This window comes from Scomber japonicus, chromosome 6, assembly GCF_027409825.1.
Source record: "Scomber japonicus isolate fScoJap1 chromosome 6, fScoJap1.pri, whole genome shotgun sequence".
Lineage (NCBI taxonomy): Eukaryota > Metazoa > Chordata > Actinopteri > Scombriformes > Scombridae > Scomber > Scomber japonicus.
Window position 1 is genome coordinate 22,668,685 of NC_070583.1, and position 20,361 is coordinate 22,689,045.

Here is a 20,361-nt window from a genome sequence, read left to right on the forward strand (position 1 = left end):
CCCTCGCCGCCGTCAGCAAGTACGTGGTAACGTTGAATGTAGGAATAGAGCGTGCTGCCTCCTACAGGCCACAGAGAGAACTGTAACAAGCCAAAGTATTTACTCCCTCAGGTTATGTTTTTTTGAAGATGGGTTTCAAGCCAAGTTTGACCCATTTGAGGGCAGTAAAAACACCCTAAACACCTTCCTTTCAGCATGAACTTTTATGACTTTTTTCCTAACACTTAATTCTAACATTGATGGACAGTCATGCACCCAAGACTGGATTAGTAACCCTGGGGGGGCCCAGGACACTGAAGCTCATGTGCCCTGCTCAGCTTTTGGTTACCACCAGCGTTGTCCAATTTCCACTGGTTCATGATTTTTCCCACATATTCGTTGATATGACTTAAGCCCAGTGTATTGTGGTCTGCTAACCAATAATCACTTGCCCAGCCATCAAACTGACTAATAAAACAGTCAATCATGAGACTTAATTTTCTTTAAAATAACTTTTATTTTATTCCAACTGGATAATTGGATTGCTGTCAGGTGGAAACCTTTTTAACTCCATATTTTGTTCTGGACATACTAGGTTTCCAACAGTGATGATTATTATCAACATCAAAATAATGGATCAAGACTTTTGTTGTATTTCTATGGAGCCTGACAAAAAAGCACACCATTTTTTTCTCCCATCTCCCTTTCTTCTCAAGACCCCCATGGGCACTTGTCCAGTGTGCCCATATGGTAGATCTGGCCATGCATGCACCTTACTACCTTAGCAATATCCACCTGACTTGCACTTGTCTACAGTGCATATTCATTTGCTCATCATGGTCATGGGGGAGCTGGAGCCAATCTGAGATGGCACTGGGCTAGAGGCAGAGTACAATCTGGACAGGTTTCCATTCAATCACAGGGCTAACATACATAGAGACAGACAACCATTCACATTCACTATCTGTCCATCAAGCTATCATGAGATACTGCAGTGTCTAGATCTGGACCAGCAGGCTCCAGGACAGCTTTTTCAGCCAGGCCACCAGGCTTATGAGCAATGAACACAGATGGCCTGCAGCCTGCCTGTTGTCATACACATACACACACACATACATTACATTAGCACACATGAATGTATCTACATGCATAATCTATAGTAATTTATTCATATGTTATAGGTAGGACATTTCATATACATACATACATACATACAAAACTAATTTTATACCGTTCTTTTGTTTATACTTCTTTGTAAGGTGAATGTGATTATATGTGTATGTGTTTGATGTGTTTGCTTTGAGTGGCTTGTTCCAACAAAATTAATTTATTTGAATGCAGAACATAAATAAGAGCAAGGTAAGATACAACAACTACAACAATTACTACTACTACTACTACTGCTACCACTACCACACTACTAATATAAACTACTACTATTATTAATTATTACTACCACTACTACTACTACTACTACTGCTACCACAACCACTACTAATATAAACTACTACTACTACTACTACTACTACAACTACTATCATTAACTACTACTTCTACCACTACTATTATTAACTACTACTACTACTACTATTAACTACTACTACTACTACTACGACTACTACTACTGCTAATACTACTATGGATACTACTACTACCACTACTAATGCTATTACTACTACTACTACTACTAATACTTCCACTACTACTAGTAGCGTACTACTACTAATACTAAATTAGTATTAGTAGTAGTAGGCTACTAGTAGTAGTACTAACACTACTTATACTACTACTAATACCAATACTTCCAATAGCCTACTACGACTACTACTACTCTCACTAATAATATCATAAATCACTAATAATCGTCATCATCATCATCAACATCATAATCATAATCAGTTTTAGTTTTCAATAAAATGAATAAATGGTGTATCTCTCTACATATGTAGTTTCTACCAGCAGCTCAAAAAAACTACATGTCCCATACACCTCTGACGTGCTTGCGTCATCCATATGCGCACGTAGCTCTGTTTTGCTTCCTGCGTGCACATGAAACAAGCCAACGTGGTTTGTGGCAGTTACAAGAAATTACTCAAATAATATCAAAATCACTTCTGTTAAATACTCACTGAAGAAAATACTGCTTTGAAAACACCACGTGCAGCTAAACAACTGTTTAGCAGGTCTTACCGGTCTCAGAGTTTGACTGGTGAGTAGCTCAATTAGCTGTTAGCGTGTTAATGGTGTGGAAGACACTGACAGGGTTTTCTCAACATGTGTCATGTATTGATTACTTACATATGTATGTGTGTGTTCCCTTCAGTCCTCCGGCAATCATGTTTAATGAAGATGAAGACTGGAATGACGAAGCAGACGCTCAAATCCTGAGTAAAACTGTCCTCCAAAACACTCAGAAGGCAAACAGCAGCACCAATGTTAAGGTATCTACAAAAATGACCTGCAGGAGGGTTGTATGATGTCACACACTATCTATTATTTAAACATAAAGACGTTATTTCGGGTAATTAGACGTGTTAATCCAATATATAGTCAATTCTCTGTCAGAAATGTGTTTATGAATCAACTCCAGTCAGTTTGTGAGCAAGCTTTTATTGAAAATGAGAGACATGGAAACATTCCATGATCTGCAGTTGGTTGTTCAGAGCATCTTGGAGATTTGCCTCTGTGTCTTCTTGTAATCCTAGACTCCCTCTGTGATGTTGAGATCAGGGCTCTGTGTGGGCCAGACCGTATGTTGCAGGACTCCTTGTTTCTATTTGTCAATGAAGATAGTTCCTTATGATTTAGGCTCAAGGTTTGGGGCCATTGTCATGCTGCAGAATACATTTTGGACTGATCAGATGCCTCTCTCATGGTATTGCTGGATGATGGATACACATCTAATCATCTAAAGTGCCTAAAACTTGCACATGTATAAAAGTGTTAATTTCCAAAGCAGCTTAACATCTAAAGTTATCTTAAAGTAATGTATTTGGCTATTTATGTAGATATCATCATAGATGATGGATGAAATCAGCAAAAGTATCCAATCCCATTTTGTTAATATACTATTGGTTTTTGATTAAGTCTATATTGGCTTTGGGATTCCTGGGTAGCAGGGGATTTGTGTTGGGAGTGTGTGTGTGTTTTGATTTGTTTTTTCTTGCTTTGTCTTTCTTTTTTTCCCCATTCTGTACACTACCCTGGCTCATCTTGTCAGGAGCTAGAGGGTTGATGGAAGGGAAACTAGGGTTTTCCCAAAGTTTTGCTGCCCATCAATAGACTAATTATATAAACATCTTATATTCCTCTTCTCAGCCGAAGCTTGTTGGAAAAAAGAGCCTGCTGCGGACCCTCCAGACACTGGGATCACTACCTGAGTGGAAGAACGATGACCATCAGCAGGACAGTGACAGTGAGACAGAAACAGCCCCATCACCCAGTAAGAAGAAGAAGAGAAGAAAGAAGAAGAGAAAACATGCAGCGACATCAGGAGAGCAGGAGGAGAACGATGACTTAGATCAATCCATCAAGGAGGAGAAAACTGTAACAAAAAAGAAGAAGAAAGACAACAAATTAGGTGAGTAATAGACTGGGTGATGACTCACATCTTCATATGTACGTTCAGTGTTACTATGAGAAATCACCAAAAAAAGGTCAATCTCACTGTGACCTCACAAAACACATTTCTGGCCCTAATTCAAAAATTAATACGATAATTATGACAAAATATTCATGCAAATGTCTTAATAGGACAAAATGATGAAGTGATGACATTTTATATCCAAAAGGTCAAACATCACTCTGACATTATAGCATTATTCAACACCACAACTCAGGAACAGAAGGGGAGATTGTGACCATATTTTTCATTTGATTGGTACTGAATTTGTTCTCACCTTGACACTATGGTCATTGTTTTTCCCAACTTACTTGTTTGAATCAACCTTCTACTCTTCCTCTCCTTGGATGACAACAAGGACAGGGTGCCTCCTGTTCCTCTGGTAGTCCACCACAAGCTCATTGATTTTGCTGATATTGAGCTTTAGGTGGTTATCATTACACCATGTGATGAAACTCTCTATCAGTCCTCTGTACTCTTCTGTAAAAATAAGTGAAGACAGCATGTTTTTCACTGGAATCACACATAGTAAATATAGTGATAACTTCAGTTTCACCAAAAAAATACACTTAATATCTTTTCAAATATTATATGAGTTTGGACAGATGTAGATGTAAACTGATAATGACTGGTTAGCAGAGTCATACAGCTGTACAGTCTTAAATTTGTGCTAGCATTTTGTCTATTTTTTTCCCCTCACATCAGATTTTTTTTAATCTAAACTTAAACTAAACTTTAACTGTGTGAAATATATTCATTGTGTTCTTTCTTTTTAAAGGGGCTCCGAAGGCAAAAAACACATCTGTAGATGAGACAAACGGGAAAGAAATCCCAAATTCTGCAAACAAATCTGAGGACATGCAAAACCTAAGCAGACAACAATGGAAAAACAAAATGAAGAACAAAAGGAAATGTAAAAATAAATATAGGCAGAACAACCCTGATGAGGAAGTAAACAAAGCAGAATCTGCAGAGAAACATATACCAAAGGAAGAAGTTACGACAGATTCATATAGCAACAACAAAAACAGCAAAAGAAAAACACAGACCCAGACAGAAACCCAGAAAGAGAAAACAGGGAAGGCATGTAAACCACAGAAAAGGAAAAACACTGAAGAAGAGACTGACTTATGTGGTACATCACAAGCGCAAACTCTTGGAGAAGAAAAGCAGCTGGCTGAAAAAGAGAAAAAAACAAAGAGCAGCAGCAATGGAGAGGGTACATCTGATTCTTACATTAACATTACAAAACAGAAAGTGGAGATCAGAAATGAGCAGCAGGACCAAACACCCCCCAAAAAATTGAAACCTGAGCTGAGCAAAGAAGAGAGTGCGAAAAGAGAGCAGCTGCGTAAACTTCTCAACAGACAGGAAGCGCACCGGCAAGAGAGTCCCGTGGAGCAGAAAGAGGAGCCGACACCACCGGAGGAAGAGGTGAAACAGGACCGCTCTTCCTCCCTCAGGTCCCGCATGGAGCAGCGTTTAGAGTCTGCTCGTTTCCGCTACATTAATGAAGTTTTGTACAGCACGTCCAGTGGCGACGCCAAGCGTATGTTCTGTCAGGATCCTCAGGCCTTCTCCATCTACCACAGGGGATACACGGCACAGGTTGAGAGGTGGCCAGCCAACCCAGTGGATGCAATCATCTCTTACATTAAGCAAAAGTGAGATAACTGGAAGTCACTTTGATATGATGCATGCATTTTTTTTTTGAAGAAGAAGAATGCTACAGTATGAAGTAGAAATCTTTCATTTTCAGTTCATAAAAATAAGGAAAAAGTTTTAATTCAAGCATGAAAGTTTTAAGGCTTTCCACTGCACCTCTTGGTCCTATTTAGTGAAAGGAACTGGCTCAGGTGTTCACACTTGACCGAAGTGTAGCGCTTGGGTCACTTGATAGCAACTAATTAATTTCTCACACTTACATGCTGGCAATGTTAGGACACCTGCGCTAGCTCCATTCATTGAAGTAGACCATGAAGTGTGGTTGAAAGCTCCAAGCCTGTAAATGGACCTTTGAGATAAGATTATGTTAGTGCATAGAGTTGAAACGTTACTACCACTAATATGCCATCACAGTAAGCCTTTATTACAGAGAGATCCTCAATTTTTTTAAATCTTCTTTTTTTTCATCTTAAGCCCATAAATTTAAGGTTTTTTTATTGTAACATCAGATATGAGTCATGTTAGTGACATCAGTAGTGTTCATGTGGATGTGTGTAGATAGTGTAGGGTATGGTGCTGTGGAGTAAAATGGGTGAAGGCACAGGCAGGGAAGAAACTGAGAGCCATGCTTGAAGCTGAGGTTTTTATATTGTGTAGAGCCAGGTGCTACAGATGTAGTTGGTCAGCTCCTCAGGCACCTCAAAGACAACCTGGGTAGACACAATACCTGACACAGCACACACAAGCAGACAGAGGCCATCACAATGGTAACATTTAAGCTTTTTATTATCCGTTTATAATGTCTTATCTGCGCACAGTATCCAAGGGCAACAAAAGCAGTGCTTTAAAACACAAATGAGGATAGTACGTCAGCTCAGTGAATGATTTTAAACAGAGCTCTATATTGACCAGCAGTGTTTAGTGTTGCCTAGTTACACCTATACCAGTGCAAGTTAAATCTTCTCCCAAACCATTAACAAGTCCATCTCTTTACAGTTTCAAAAGATTAAAAGGAATGATATTATTACTGTCAGTGAGGAGTAATGTAAAAGGAGACAATGCTGCGTAGTGGCTATTTAAATTCTTCATTATGCTGGTGTGAAAAGATGTGTAGATAGTAACTGACTTTTCATTTGAAGATGAAAGTACACTATCCCAGCTGATTTATAACACATCCACTGTTTTGTGTATTTCAGACCTGCCTCTCATGTTGTCGCTGACTTCGGTTGTGGCGACTGCAAGATCGCCCGCAGTGTGAAGAACAAAGTGCACAGCTTCGATTTGGCAGCTGCCTGTGATCTTGTTACAGTGTGTGATATGGCCAACGTGAGTGTGTGCTCTGTAGTTTTTCTATCTCCTAACACAGCCTCTGTGATTGTAATTAAATTCAACTCTTTCTCTGTGTTCCTGCAGGTCCCACTTAAAGACCACTCTGTGGACATCGTCGTGTTCTGCCTTTCTCTCATGGGAACCAACCTGGCAGATTTTCTGGCAGAGGCCAATCGTGTCTTAAAGATGGGGTAAAAGATGTAACATTGATTCAGTATAGGTATGATTTAGTTTTGTATATTCTTTGTATGTCTGTATTAACTGTTCTGCATAATTATTGTAGGGGCGTCCTTAAAATAGCAGAAGTGGCAAGTAGGTTCGATAACGTGCGGAGCTTCGTCACTGCACTGGCAAATCTGGGATTCAAGATGGTGTCCAAGGTGAGCAAGCATACAAAATTACACATCAGTGATCATTCACAAGCACAACGACTTCATTTGTTTGTTTACCTTAACCAATGCACCATTATTAATATTACACATCTTAATTTTTTGATTTGTTTCCAACAGAATAATCTCGATTAAAACATTGACAATACAACAACATTTAATATAGAAATAGTGTATCATCATTTATTTCCTCTTTTAAGTGTACTATTGCTCAAAGAGGAAGTGTGTAGCTGGCACGACATCTTATCATTTCTAGCATAAGGTCACTGTGGGCAGGAAACCTCAGGTTGATGAGATTATTTTGTAATTACTGGTTTTTACAAGGAACTGCAGTCTGGTATGTAAAAATACTCAATATAAATAAAACGTAAACCTCATTGTGGCCAGTGGACGAGGTACTGACCCCAAAATCTGCTTCTGTCATGCCCTTTTCTATGTAAGCTGAAAAATCTCTCACAAATAAGATTGATAGACCTTTTTCACAGCAGACATGTTGACTTGTAATAGTAAGAAACGCACAGGTAGAACTAATAACATGTATTATGAGTTTGGGTACCACTGTTCACCAGTAATTGTAATCAATGTTAATTTTTGTGTTTCTTTTTATGTAGGATACAGAGAATAGTCATTTCTACTCGTTTGATTGTGTGAAGACTTCAGATGCCCCAGAAAATATAAAGAAATTTGGACTGCAGCTGAAGCCCTGTTTGTACAAGAAGAGATGAGGACTTGAAAGGACTTCATAAAAATGTCTGTGTGATATTTTGGGATCACATTTTTCTTAAATATCATAGGCAAGTGATACCTTTTTGGAGCTTCTGCAAACTGCTTTTTATTCACAGATTTCATGAGGTTGAATTATTTACATAATACATGTTTTTTCATGTAATTCAAAGCTCTGCAGTCATGTGCCATCAATTTCCAAGTTCATTTTTTTTTATAGACAAACCCCTCTTAGGATGATTTCATTGATTAATACCATTGCTTCTGGTATCCAGCTATGGTTCAGCAGATAGAGCAGGTTGTCCACTGATAGCTGTTGAATTCCTGGCTCCTCCTGTCAACACTGAACCACAAGGTGCTCATCATTGTTTGATCAGTGCCTTGCATACAGGCTCAGTGAATGGGTGATTAAGGCTAAAATTGTAAAGCGCTTTGGATAAAAGTGTTATACTACAATATAAATGCAGTCCATTTATGTGCTGATCAAATTTTTGTGGTTTTTGTGCCATCCATTTAATTCCAATCAATGAGTTGTTTTAACAATTTTACAATAAATATGTAAATGTTTCATATGAAAACTACTAAAAAATGTGTTATTATTAAACATATTTTTAAAAATGAATCTTTCTGGTGTCTGTGTCATTAGTATTCTTATTCTTATGAAGTCCTCACTTAGTTTATTAGCCAGGTACAGTCTGGCTTTATGGCTAAAATGACTCCTTTGTTAGAAAACATATTAATGAAGTCTTCAGAAATGCAAGAACATATAGATGGTAGAAAGGCCACAAAGAATAATAGAGTAAATGTGAAAATCATTGTTTATGAGGTAACAATAGGCTTATTCACTCACCTCTTAGCATGATAATCAGCCACAAGAGGGCGTAGTAACACTGCTGCAACGTTATGGGAGTGAATGAACTGATGAGTCTTACTGCATGTGGATCATGCAACCAATTTAAAGAATTACTATTGAACAAATATATCAAAGGGGCAGCCAATAAGTTAAATATGTCATCTCTACTGTAGTGGTAGTAAGTTTTTGGATGCAAACTAGATTACACAAAAAAAGTGGAAAGAATTTATGTTTCAATGACTTTATTGACAAATGCTGAAAACAAAAACTCATCTGAAAATACATTGAGTATAAAAACAGTACAAAATTCAAGTAAGATTAATGGGTGCAATAGTTTCTCATTTTAAATCATTAATGCCAGTCAATTTGTTTTTTAAAAACTTCACAAGTAGGGATGTTTTAGTATATAAACAAAGAATCTTCTCAATTTAAATGCCTCCCCAGCTGAACAAGTCACATACAAATACAATGCAATCATAAACAATGCTGCAGTGCCAGTAGCCTTTATATTGTATTGTCTGGTACAATCAAAGTAGCCTTCATGTTTAATATGTTCTTGCACAAAGCAAAGCTGAATGTTTGATACAAAAACCCTTCAAAGCACTTTTCTCTTCACACTGTACTCTTGACGTCAATGACTATGGCGTAACTGACCAGCTGAGCGTATTCCTTGCTGTCTTTCTCTGTCACCTCGGCTAGATTCTTCACCTCAAGAGAGCCGTGCTCCAGCATCACAGTTGTCAAAGGTGAGGAAGACTCCTTCCTCTGAATTATAGAGTGCAGCAAAAGAAAATAAGTATTGAGAAAAAGAGAAGGTGTTAGTTTGGGCTTCTCTATTTGCATAATAATACAGTGAAATAAGAGCAAAGATGAACTTCTAATGAAAAACTGAATTTATGAAAAGATTTCTTAATGAAAAGTAGGTTAACAGAATTTAGTCATACCTTACATTGTGTCCCACGATTTTTTTTGCTGTAAAACAAAACAAAAATGTATTGATCATTTGAATAACCCTATTTTTCAATAATTGAGTTTTGGGATTTGGGATTTGGGAAAACACACTAGATGGCACTGTGACTTAATTTGATACACTGTGTAAATTCAAATAGGCACACTGCAGGAGAGGATTTATTATGCTACAGGAATATAAATGGAGATGAATGGTGGGCCTGAGTCCTCATCATTGATCTCTGATGTCAGATGCATCAGCTCTCTTTGTACATTATGACTGCAGTGACAACAGCATTGAAGAGTTGCTGCTGTCAAAATGTGTCTCTAGCATTGAAGGGTGGGGAGGGTTGACGTTAGTCCCAAAATAGCTTTCCTCCCGGAGAGTCATGTTTTCTTGTGTACACTGTTGTACGCTCTGTGACTGACCTTCCCAAATTAGCTTGACAGGACCCTCCCACTGGGGGAGTAGATAATGGGACTGAGGCTCTGTCAACCAATGGCACCTTGACCAAATGTTCTGACCAGAGAGGCAGGCCTATTGAAATATTCTCCAGACCTCTGTTGCACACTTTTATTCACAGTGAAGCACGATCTGATTCTGACAACACATTCTTAAGAGAGATTTGGCACTGAAGAGGAAATGTGGAAACTTCTGCAGGCAACAACCATAAACAGTTCAAGGATCATGACAAGTATCCCACATCGGTTGTAATAGGCGAGTGTCTGATGTTTTCCAGCAGCAAAAAATGACTAGACTGATAAATTAGAAAGATTAGAGACAGATCTGTGGATTTTTTCATTGATGGAAAGCAGCTTGAATTTCATTGTGCTAATAACTTCCAACAAAGTGGACTCTTTGAACCTTTTACCTTTACTTGTCCAATATGACATTGGTGATAGAGTGCCAAATAAAACAATTTTGTTGCTGAAATAGCCAGAAGAAACACTACTAAAAGGAAGCTGTAAAATAAATCTGTTGTTGTGATAGACAGAGGAAACATGCTGGCCTGTCTACAAGCTGTGGTGGCAGAGGCACCTGTCTGCTTCAGCCACATTGCTTCCTGTTTATGAATAACGGAATGGTACTGAGGTTTAGGTTAGTTGGGTTAAAGATACGCATATCCTGTTTGTCTCATATCATATGGCACATCCAGTGATGCCCTCATTTGCCCGTCAACACATCACCTGTTGAGCTCATAATGACACAAACAGCATATTTGTTGATGTTGTTGAGGACACTGTCGGTTTGAACTTGACCAACACCTTCTTGGTGTTTACTGAGGAGGAGATCGGTGACCTGCTGAAGATCCCGGAGCTGGGAAGGAGAAGCTGACTCCTGACATTCTGTCTGGAAGAACATTAAGAAGTCATTCTGTGAAGACATTTAACTCACCAGAGTGCCCAGAGAGTGACAATGAGGATAAGAATGATCGCTGAGGCCGAAGAGAGGCAGATCATGGCCACCATTGCTGTAACACACACAACCCTTAAAATGTTTCACACATGTTTCAGCAAACCTTGTCATATTCAAACTGATATATAAGAGCGTGTTGTTATGAACACTGAGCACAAATATTTTGCAATATGACTAATGTAGAAAGGGAATACAAAATTACCAAACAGTGTGTCATCACTCATGACCTCCACTCGAATGTTCACAGTGGCGGTGTGATGATAGAAAGATGCCCGGCAGGTGTACAGTCCTTCATCGTGCTTTGTGAGCTTTGACTCGAAGACTATTGAATCCCCAACCATTTTCACAAAGATGCCATCACTCCTGAAACAAAACTGACTTTTAACTTAATTTGTCTTAAGATTCATGTCAGGAATATAAAGTTTGTAGTGGCAGAAGAAGTATCAAAAATAGTAATACTGCAATGTCTTACTCAAACTTGAGTAAAAATACAGTATCACCTGTTACAACCAAGGTTCAAAGTTACAACTTTACCATTTGTATATTACATGGAGGTTGGTGACCTCACATAACTCCAAACTAAACAGGTCTAGTTAGCCACAATAACGGCAAACACCTTTTTTCAAATTTGTGATAATGCATCAACTGTGTTTACAGTGATTAGGAAGGATACACCACCTTTGACAGCTGAGGTTGTACCCTGGAACGTTGCCATCAACTCGCAGCAGTACTCTCTGGTTGTGATGATTCTCTTTGAGAGTCAGTCTGTGTATGATGGGCCCACCACCGTAGCGGCTTTGCAGAGGCGTTGTGTGGTTTAGGACTCTCACGGAGGTGATATCTGTATGGAAGTCAGTTGGGTGAAGCATGTAATTTTCAGATTTCAATTATTGGTTTTCATGTGTGTGTATGTGTTGGGTTTTTTTCTAATTTCTGTTGCACTCACAGTATTTGGGGATATGAATGGTCCTGCTCTCTGTGAGCCCATGTTCAGATTGATACACACAGGTCAGGTCCTTTCCCTCATGAAGGTCCAGAGGAAACTGATAAGTCAGCCTGGCTTTCTGGGCACGCTCTTCATACTCTGAGTGCAAGGACATTTGGCCTTTGGCATTTTCAAGGACCCAGGCGATGTTATCTCTGACACCCTCCCCTCTGCAGTCACACACTGCCAGCCAGAGAGGAAAGTCATGCTGTCTTGCTACAGACACACTCAGCAGTGGGGATCCTGACAGAAGACGAAAATGAAAAGGATGAAAAGCTGTGCCAGTTTGTGTGAGTAACAAAGAAATATTTTTAAGAGAAATAACGTACTGTTCACTGGAATGTGTACTGTGTTTTTCTCAGGCACCTCCAGGCTCGGATGCTCCACCATGCAGGTCAAATTCTGACCAGAATACGACGAAGACAGGATATGCACAGAGCTATGGGCTGAAACCAAACCATCAGCTTGGACTTCAATCTCCATTGGTTGACTGGTGCCATTGTCACTGTCACTGTTTCCAATATGCCAGGTTATGGTTGCTGCAGGGGCAACGCTGTCCACAGAGCAGTCCACCTTTGTGTATTCGTCACCATCTCTCCACTCAGTGCTGGAGTTGATGGTGATGTTTGGACGAGCTGTGTGGGAAAGAGAAGTTAAACTTCAGGAAGTGAGCGGCTGCCCTTGAGAAAAAGATAAAATCTATGGTGCGCAAACATGGCCAAATATGTCTGCGACTCCAAATCCAAAGCTTGATTTGTTGAACATACCGCAAAGAGGGAGTGTTATGCTTCTGTTCTCTGGCTCCTCAAATGCAGGGTGATTTATCACACACTCTGCAGTGAGCTCCCGAGGCGAGCAGGCAGGGAAGAGTAAAACTCCCCTGACAGAGTGGCTTCCATTATGGGAAGTGAAATTGAACCAAGAGACTCCAGACACACCCTCTGGTAGAAGCCAGGACATGTTGGCTGCAGGAACAGCATCGGCTGCTGAGCACTCAATCAGACTGCGTCCATCTTCAATCTGCAAATCAACTCGAATCATGGGAGGAACTGAGAGGAAGAGTGCAGAGTGCACAATTTACATCAATATTTCATATTCAAAAAATGTAGAAAATTCAAAGTGCATTCATGACAGTCTTTAAAAAACACCTGCAAAGAGTTGCACCTACTAGGCTCTAAAACTTGTGGCTTAACTGTGATGTTAAACTGCAGCGTTGCTTTGTAACGGTGATAGGAGGTGACACAGTCATACAAGCCAGCATGCTGATGTACCACAGGACCCTGAATGGTAAGGCTGCTGCCAACCAGCTCAATGCCCTCGGGCAATGGCTCATCATCTCTAGAGGGAAAAAACAGCAGTAATATAAACAAAATCCATGTTTTAGTTTTATTGAAATATTACAAATACAAATCTTGATTTTAAAGATTATTTCGATCAGGATACGTGTAAAAATCTGGTTCCTGTAGTCTATCACTTGTGGTTCTGTGCCACCAAACCTATAACCACATCCTCTACAGTGTATGTTGTTTCAGTCTAAGTTAATGATGGAGGGGGAAAAAGAGAGATCAATGCTACTGTCTGCAATGCTGCTTCTGTCTGCAAATGTCACAGATTTTTCCCCATATTATTCTTCATTGTTTCAATGAGAAAAGATAAATAGAAAACACTGAAACAAAGACAAAACAGAGAAGGTTTCAGCTCAGTCTCATCTTTGCAGTCACCCATGTAACGCAGACGTTAATTATATACAAGATAAATACATTTGAACTAGACTAAGAGTGTGCACCCATGCTAGCAGCTATGTAAGGCATGATGTATGCTGACATGCTACTGATGCTGATGCATGCTGATATTTAGCAGAAAAATTGTTGACTTTGTTAACCATCTACACAACCAAAGTTTGTAGAAGTAGGTGGAGGGGTGGATGGGAATGGCATTTGTTTGCAGGTGATTGGCTATAAGTTAGTGTTGGACAAATTGAAGTGATGGTGCAAGAGAAGTTAAGGGATCAACAAAGTCATTACAATTAACCCTGAGGGGAACACAGGTGCACCATATTTCAAGGCAATCCATCCAATTGTTGTTGAGACATTTCACTCAAAACAACCATGTGTGTGGGGGGGGGTCATCAAAGCCATTAGAATTCATTCTATGGGCCACATGGTTAGTTGTACCAAATTTCAAGGCAATCCATCCAAAACTTATTAAGACAATTCAGTCTGGACTAAAGTTATAGACTGACCAACTGACACTGCCATCCATAAACCTATGCTGCTAACATGGTAAATAATTGATTGCAGCAGTGCAAGACAGCAAACTGAAATACAGATATTTGTCTAACAATGACATTTCTTACTTTTTGCAAGTAATATTGTAACGTGGCACATTTCCAATGACCTCCAGGCTGATAACAGTGTCACTCTTTCCCTCCTGCAGCTCTAAAGACTCAGTGGCTTGGTCGTGATCATTGTTTCTTGGCAGCCCTGCAGAGAGCTGAATTCCTGACAAATCTGCAGAAAAAAAGAACATTTTTGTTTTCTGTAACTTTACCTCATGAGCATCAGATCACTTTTCCATATAAGGCAGTGATAGTACTCACAAAATGACGGCAATGTTATGACTCGTGACTCCCTGTGTGTAAATTTGGGGTGGTCAAACATGCAGGTGATGTTGCGCCCCTCAAACACTGTTGCAGGGAGGCGGTAAGAGATTGCTTGTGTCTGTGAGTCTGTGTCGTCCTCTTTCTCTAGCCCCTCCATGTTCAAAGCCAAAGAGATGTCAGTGTCAGGTCTCCCTCCGGATGAAATGCAAGAGACCACCCAGAAATCACTTCCTCCTTTTTGTACCATCTCTGCTTTAATGCTCACATTTGGCCTCACTGAGGAGCAAGAAGAAAGGCGAGAAGAGTTATTCTTTCACAAGGTTTAATGTATTTTCCAGCAAATTAAAAAGTCAGATAGCAAGTAGAGACTCTGTGTGTTTTTATTAAATAGGAAGCCCCGGCCGGATGAGCTGAATGTTAGTTAAACACAGGCCATAAGGGGTTTCTGCATGGGTTTTGAAGAGTGCTGACTTAGGCTTATCACCTGTCCCATCTGTTGGCAGGGGCTACAGCTGAGAGCAGATGTCTGGCCCAGCTGTTGCCCAACCAAAGCTGAGAGAACCGCAGAGTTTAATGCAGGGAATCAGCAGAGATCAGAGTCTATTATCAAATACATAAAAATTGTGGTGTCATGCAATAGCCAGCTATTCCTAATGAGTAAGAGAAGTGAGTTAACACCTCATAATAGCTCAAGCGCTAGAGAAGGGTATGCATGATTAAAGTGAGTTAAAGTACTTTGGCTTCAAATATTGGATCCGTTAACACCTAAAGCTGTGTGTGGACCTAACTGCTGTGGTTAGAAAACTACTGGCTCATGCTAATGGGATTTAGACTAATAACAGTGATCATGTTTGCAGTCTCAGGAGAGTAGTTCTGTGTAAGGCAGAATGTACTGCCCTTGTGTGGCAATGCCTTTTTCAGATTGCTGTGCTATATATCACAACCTCTAACTACAACTTCATTTGTACTGAAGTTCTTTGAGAAAATAACAATGTGGTACAAAGTCAAGGTTGTGTTATGTAGCACAACAAGCTAACAAATCTCTGTAAATGTAACCATGTTCTTGTGCATTTTCAGTGGCCTTGGCGTTACAGTGAGCTATTTTCCTGACACTGCAAACATGGTCACTATTATTAGTCTTTGGAGCTTTTTCTAAACAACCCGTAATCTGCGCAGGAACGTGTCAACCAGTGGATAACCGTGGATCAATGTGGCTAATTGATGTGTTTTTAATAGTTTTTGGACAACAATTGAAGTCTACTGCAAAGGGGAATACAATATATCAGCTTTGGACACAAACAAGTAGATCAATTCATTGCTGGTTTGGCTCTGCACATCAGATTTTTTGACAGTGATAGAAATGATCGTGAGCCATATCCTTTAAGCACATACAAATAAGCAGTAACAGACAAAAATCAATTGCACACATGTATAAACTACTAAACTCACAAAAAAACCTCACATTGACCACTAGGGGGCATTTCAAGAACAATTTTGCATTTGACTCCTCAGAAAGTGATAGTATGAAGTCCTCGAAAGATATGATTCAAAGACAGATTTGAAGAAATAGTAATGTATGTTGACATTTTTCTGCAATGAATATAATCTAATATGGTGGCATAACAAGAACATTTAAAGGTTGATGACTTAGTTGAAATTACCACCAAATTGCATGCTGGACTGTATGTGTTGTGATGTTATTGTTAATTAGTTACTGAGTTGTTTCTGCATTATGGTTGTCTATGTTTCATACTAGTGAAAGAGTGCATTCCCACATGGAGACTTTGCATTGTGAAATGTGATTTATGGTCTGTCACTGTGTATATGGAGCACAGTGAGAAAGAGCAGCCAGTGTGAAAAATCAGAAGCAGCCAGTAATTGTGCTAAGTCATGATGCATGATTATAAGTCTATGATGCAGTACATACAGTTATATATGTCACCTCTGAAAACACAGAGGTTAAAACACAACAACACTCAGCTGTGACTGTGTCCATACCGTAGGTTTCCACCGTCACTGTAGTGAGTTTGGGGTGAGAGAGAGTTGGGTGTTTGACCACACAGGTCACACTGTCCTCATCTAAGTGGTGGGTGGGGAAGTGGAGAATGCTGTTCAGGGTGGAGGTGCCGTTAGAGTGAAGAGTTTCTTTTGTCACCACATTAAAGGGATAATCTGGGGGAGAATCACCGTTGAACAACCAGCTGATCTGAGATGCAGGCCTACCACCAACAGCAGAGCATGACACTGACTGGTAGTGAGTGCCGTTGATGGTCTCTGCATTTACCAGCATTTGTATATCAGGCCTGGCTGTGAATGAATGAACAAGTGAAAATGTCATCCTTTTGAAATGATGTAGGCATGCCTTGGGTCAGAAAAGCATTGTTTCTCCAAGCTCATTAAAATAAGACTGCTGGTACTTCGACGGTTATGACCTTTTCTGAGTTTCAAATCTCATCTGGCTGATTAAAAACAAAAAAAAAACAGAGATAAATGGGGAAAAAAAGAAAACAAATTATTATTGTCCATTCTGGCTTACCTACTACAGTGAGTGTTACACTGTCAGAAAAATCCTCTTCATTTGATTCAAACTCACAGATGTACACTCCCTCTGCTTCCACACTGGAGACTCTCATCTTAACTGTGAGGTTGGTGCGAGAGTCTGGAAGTGAGAAACTGTCGTAATTGGAAAACACCACGTTGTCAGCATTAAATCCTACCAGTCGCCTGGCTTTAACTTTTGAATTAGTGATAATCTGCCGTTTCCATAGGGAAGTGATGATCTCGCTCTCCCCCAGATAACTACAGTTCAGGTACACGTCTTCTCCCAGGACTCCTGTGACGTTGTGTGTGATCTCAATAATCTTCTCTTCTCCTGGACAAAAAGAACAACACAATGATCAGTAATAATGAAAGGTCAAAGGTTCACCTGAACAGTCCAAAAATTGCAAACACGAGCAAAGCAGAATTGTCTTTTAGGGGAAGGATGTGATTGTTCCTGTTCCTGAGAGGACACACAGGAGGCTGATGGATGTCCATTGTTGTGCATGTGTAAGTGGTTCCTGCACATCCCATTGTCTTTCACTAGTTAAGTGAAGCTGTGATGGATGAAGCTGACTTACAGGGTCAGTGGTTATGAGGTTCTCATTCATTTTATCATTTTTAGCACGTGCCAATCACTAATCAATATTAACAAGAGTCTATAGTTTCGCTAGTGTACCTTTGATTTATTTGGTCATAAATCAAAGTATGTCAAAAATCAAAGAATCCCCAAAGTTATTACAATTCATTGTATTACATTCATTCAAAAAGGCTTGTTGTTGGGGCATTTGACTAAGAACCACAAAAGCCAACTTCATGCTGGCAGAAATGTCAGGGTCATTAGGCTTCATCATCTGGAAACCATGATCGTCTATAAAAGTTTTTGAGATTTTTCACTGGATAGTTTCACTGGAGTTTTTTGACCTACTGGTGGCACTAGATTAAAAGTTAAATCACCAAAGTAATTAGTTATCATGATCTGTGGATCATATATAGTAAATTTCATGGAAATCTATCACTAATACCACACTACTAATGTGCCTAAAACCATAAAGTTGATCTAAAAATACTGTGAATGTTTTAAGCGAGAGGAAGTTAAAGATGTAGCTGCTTCCTAGTGCTCCTCTAAAGAAAGGAACTTGTCTTTATGTACACAGTGACACTTGACAAATGCACCCATCTCCTTGCTCAGTGTACATTTAACAGAGGACTCCATTATGTTAACGAAATGAAAACAGTCCAAAAGTTACCCCCTGACCCACACCCAAACACCGGCGACCTGTTCCCATGATTAGAGGAGGTTTCAGAGGGAAGGACATTTAATAGATGCTGACAGGTTTTAGCACTTGCAGAAGGACAATGTGCAGACTCCAATGCATACCAAGTCTGTTTCATCCTGCCTCCTCTGCTGACTTTAACAAAGTGCACGTAAGGACACAGTTTGCTTTATCAGCCAGTTGAAGCCAGGAGCTTTTATTCAGCTTTAAATGCATGATGAGTTAAATAATGAAAGCTTGGTGAACTGCTTCATGAAAATCTACTAAACATACAGCCAGCTGTTGCAGTCTAAACTGAACTGTTTGCATCACACACAGTTGAAGCAGAAATGCTCTAGGTATTACTATATATCACAGCAAATGGAAACAATGTGGAGAGCCTCCAAAGCCACTTAAGAGGGAAGGATGGAAAGGGAGAGGAAAAAATATGCTGTATCAGTTCAATTGTGCCTAGTGGGTTCATAATTCATTTGCCCTTGCTGGTTATTGCCAAAATAAATGTCAGCCAAACGTAGAAAAGGCACACCTTAAGGATAAAAATTAAGCAATAACTGAGAAAAAAATCTTCAGCCACTGCATCATATTTCCCAAGCCCCGGGGGCTTCTTTTCTCACCAGACGGCAACTACAGTGTACCAGTCTTCCTTTGCAGGCTGGGGATGTGGTAAACAAATAATGCTCTCGACTTTAAAAAACACAGAGCTTTTTCACAGGTTTAAGCTTTCATCTCCAGCTGTGGAGATCCTAATGACTCTGCAGAAACAAAGACATTGGGAGGATTTATGTCACAGAGGCATCCCTAAATGAGTTTACCCTGTAAAGGGTTTCCCCTCTCAAAACGAAAACAAAACCCTAATATACTAACTTTAAAAAGCTGTAAAGTAACTAATGTGGTTTTAGTTGAAACCACTGATAACAGTAATAATGAAATAACTGCCAGAGTGACAATACCAACATGCAAACAGAAATATACTTCAGATATTTGTCATTTAGTTAGCTAAAAAATCATCCACAATGCCTCAAAAGTTGGCTTTTATGCATGTGAGCAATTATAATTGGACTAATCACTTAGGAAAAGCAAAGCAGCACATTTTAGTTCAAATGCCACAGGTTAAACAAGACCTTCAGGGCCAGTAAAATAAGCTAATAAACAGCTGACAGTCACAGATGGATTGTAACCATGTAGACTTACCCAGAATTTCCAAGCAGTGAGCAACATTTAGGACAAGACCCAAAATCAACAGCCATGAGCATCCCATGATGGTATCATTGAGTGAAATAGAGTTGGATCAACCAACTGTATATAAGGCAAGAGGGCATTTAAAGTGTGTGTGTGTGTGTGTGTGTGTGTGTATGTGTGAGAGTGTGTTTTCTGTGGTTATGGTTAGAGGTGCACACCCTCTACACACACTCACATTGACGATTGTACATGTGCCTTTGTGCCTGCATGTTTGTTACCACGTATATAGCCACATACTATGTTGGTTTATGCTCACACATGCATTATATTCATTTACTGCAGAATTATCACTGAACCCTGCATGCAGCCCATACACACACACACACACACACACACACACACACACACACACACACACACGTATATGACAGCTGTTGTAAAACCACTTCTTCCTCTTGCTTTCTGAAACAATAACTGGGCCTCTGAGTCTCCTGCAGTTTTTTTTTGCTCAGATGCCCACAGCTTGGGTTGTCCAGGTCACCATGCAGGAACCTCAGTAACTCAGCCACCTCATATAGCAAGGGCGCCTTGGGTAATGGTAAAGCCATGCATCACTCATACCATCTTGCTCAGAGACTGCCTGTATGCAAGGCAGCTTGCTCATACGCTGCAGTTTGTTAAATCACTCACTTGTGGGCATTATTTAATGACATAAGCATCTCTAATTCACTTAGAGGGTTTGTTTTTTTTCAGCCAGACTTATTTGCTGAGCACAGTTTGTCATAGTAAGAGCTTGTGTGGAAAACTGCAAACAGAAACAAATGTGGGCAAGGAAGAAGTTTTGCAGTTATTCAG

General features: G+C 39.7%; 3 protein-coding genes across 3 annotated transcripts in view; 1 reads left to right on the plus strand and 2 right to left on the minus strand.

Moving 5' to 3' along the window:
- The first annotated feature begins 2,026 nt into the window (after positions 1 to 2,026).
- On the plus strand, positions 2,027 to 8,197 carry rrp8 (ribosomal RNA processing 8). Its single transcript, XM_053321172.1, has 8 exons — positions 2,027 to 2,188; positions 2,303 to 2,420; positions 3,298 to 3,559; positions 4,380 to 5,265; positions 6,463 to 6,592; positions 6,680 to 6,786; positions 6,879 to 6,975; positions 7,596 to 8,197. The coding sequence occupies exons 2-8, from the start codon at positions 2,316 to 2,318 to the stop codon at positions 7,707 to 7,709; spliced, it is 1,701 nt and encodes a 566-aa protein (XP_053177147.1). The 5' UTR covers positions 2,027 to 2,188; positions 2,303 to 2,315; the 3' UTR covers positions 7,710 to 8,197.
- Positions 8,198 to 11,851: 3,654 nt separating this feature from the next.
- LOC128359876 (uncharacterized) lies at positions 11,852 to 13,005 on the minus strand. Its single transcript, XM_053320195.1, has 3 exons — positions 12,678 to 13,005; positions 12,240 to 12,545; positions 11,852 to 12,153 (listed from the first exon to the last, which is right to left on the minus strand). Exons 1-3 carry the CDS (start codon positions 12,949 to 12,951, stop codon positions 11,852 to 11,854), a joined length of 882 nt encoding a protein of 293 aa, XP_053176170.1. The 5' UTR covers positions 12,952 to 13,005.
- Positions 13,006 to 16,956: 3,951 nt separating this feature from the next.
- The window catches only part of nectin3a (nectin cell adhesion molecule 3a), a 51,954-nt gene continuing 48,549 nt past the window's right edge, over positions 16,957 to 20,361 (minus strand). The window contains exons 8-9 of the mRNA XM_053320196.1: positions 17,068 to 17,384; positions 16,957 to 16,971 (exon numbers count right to left, since the gene is read on the minus strand). Coding sequence (XP_053176171.1) covers positions 16,957 to 16,971; positions 17,068 to 17,384 — 332 coding nt within the window. The remainder of the gene's footprint in view (positions 16,972 to 17,067; positions 17,385 to 20,361) is intronic.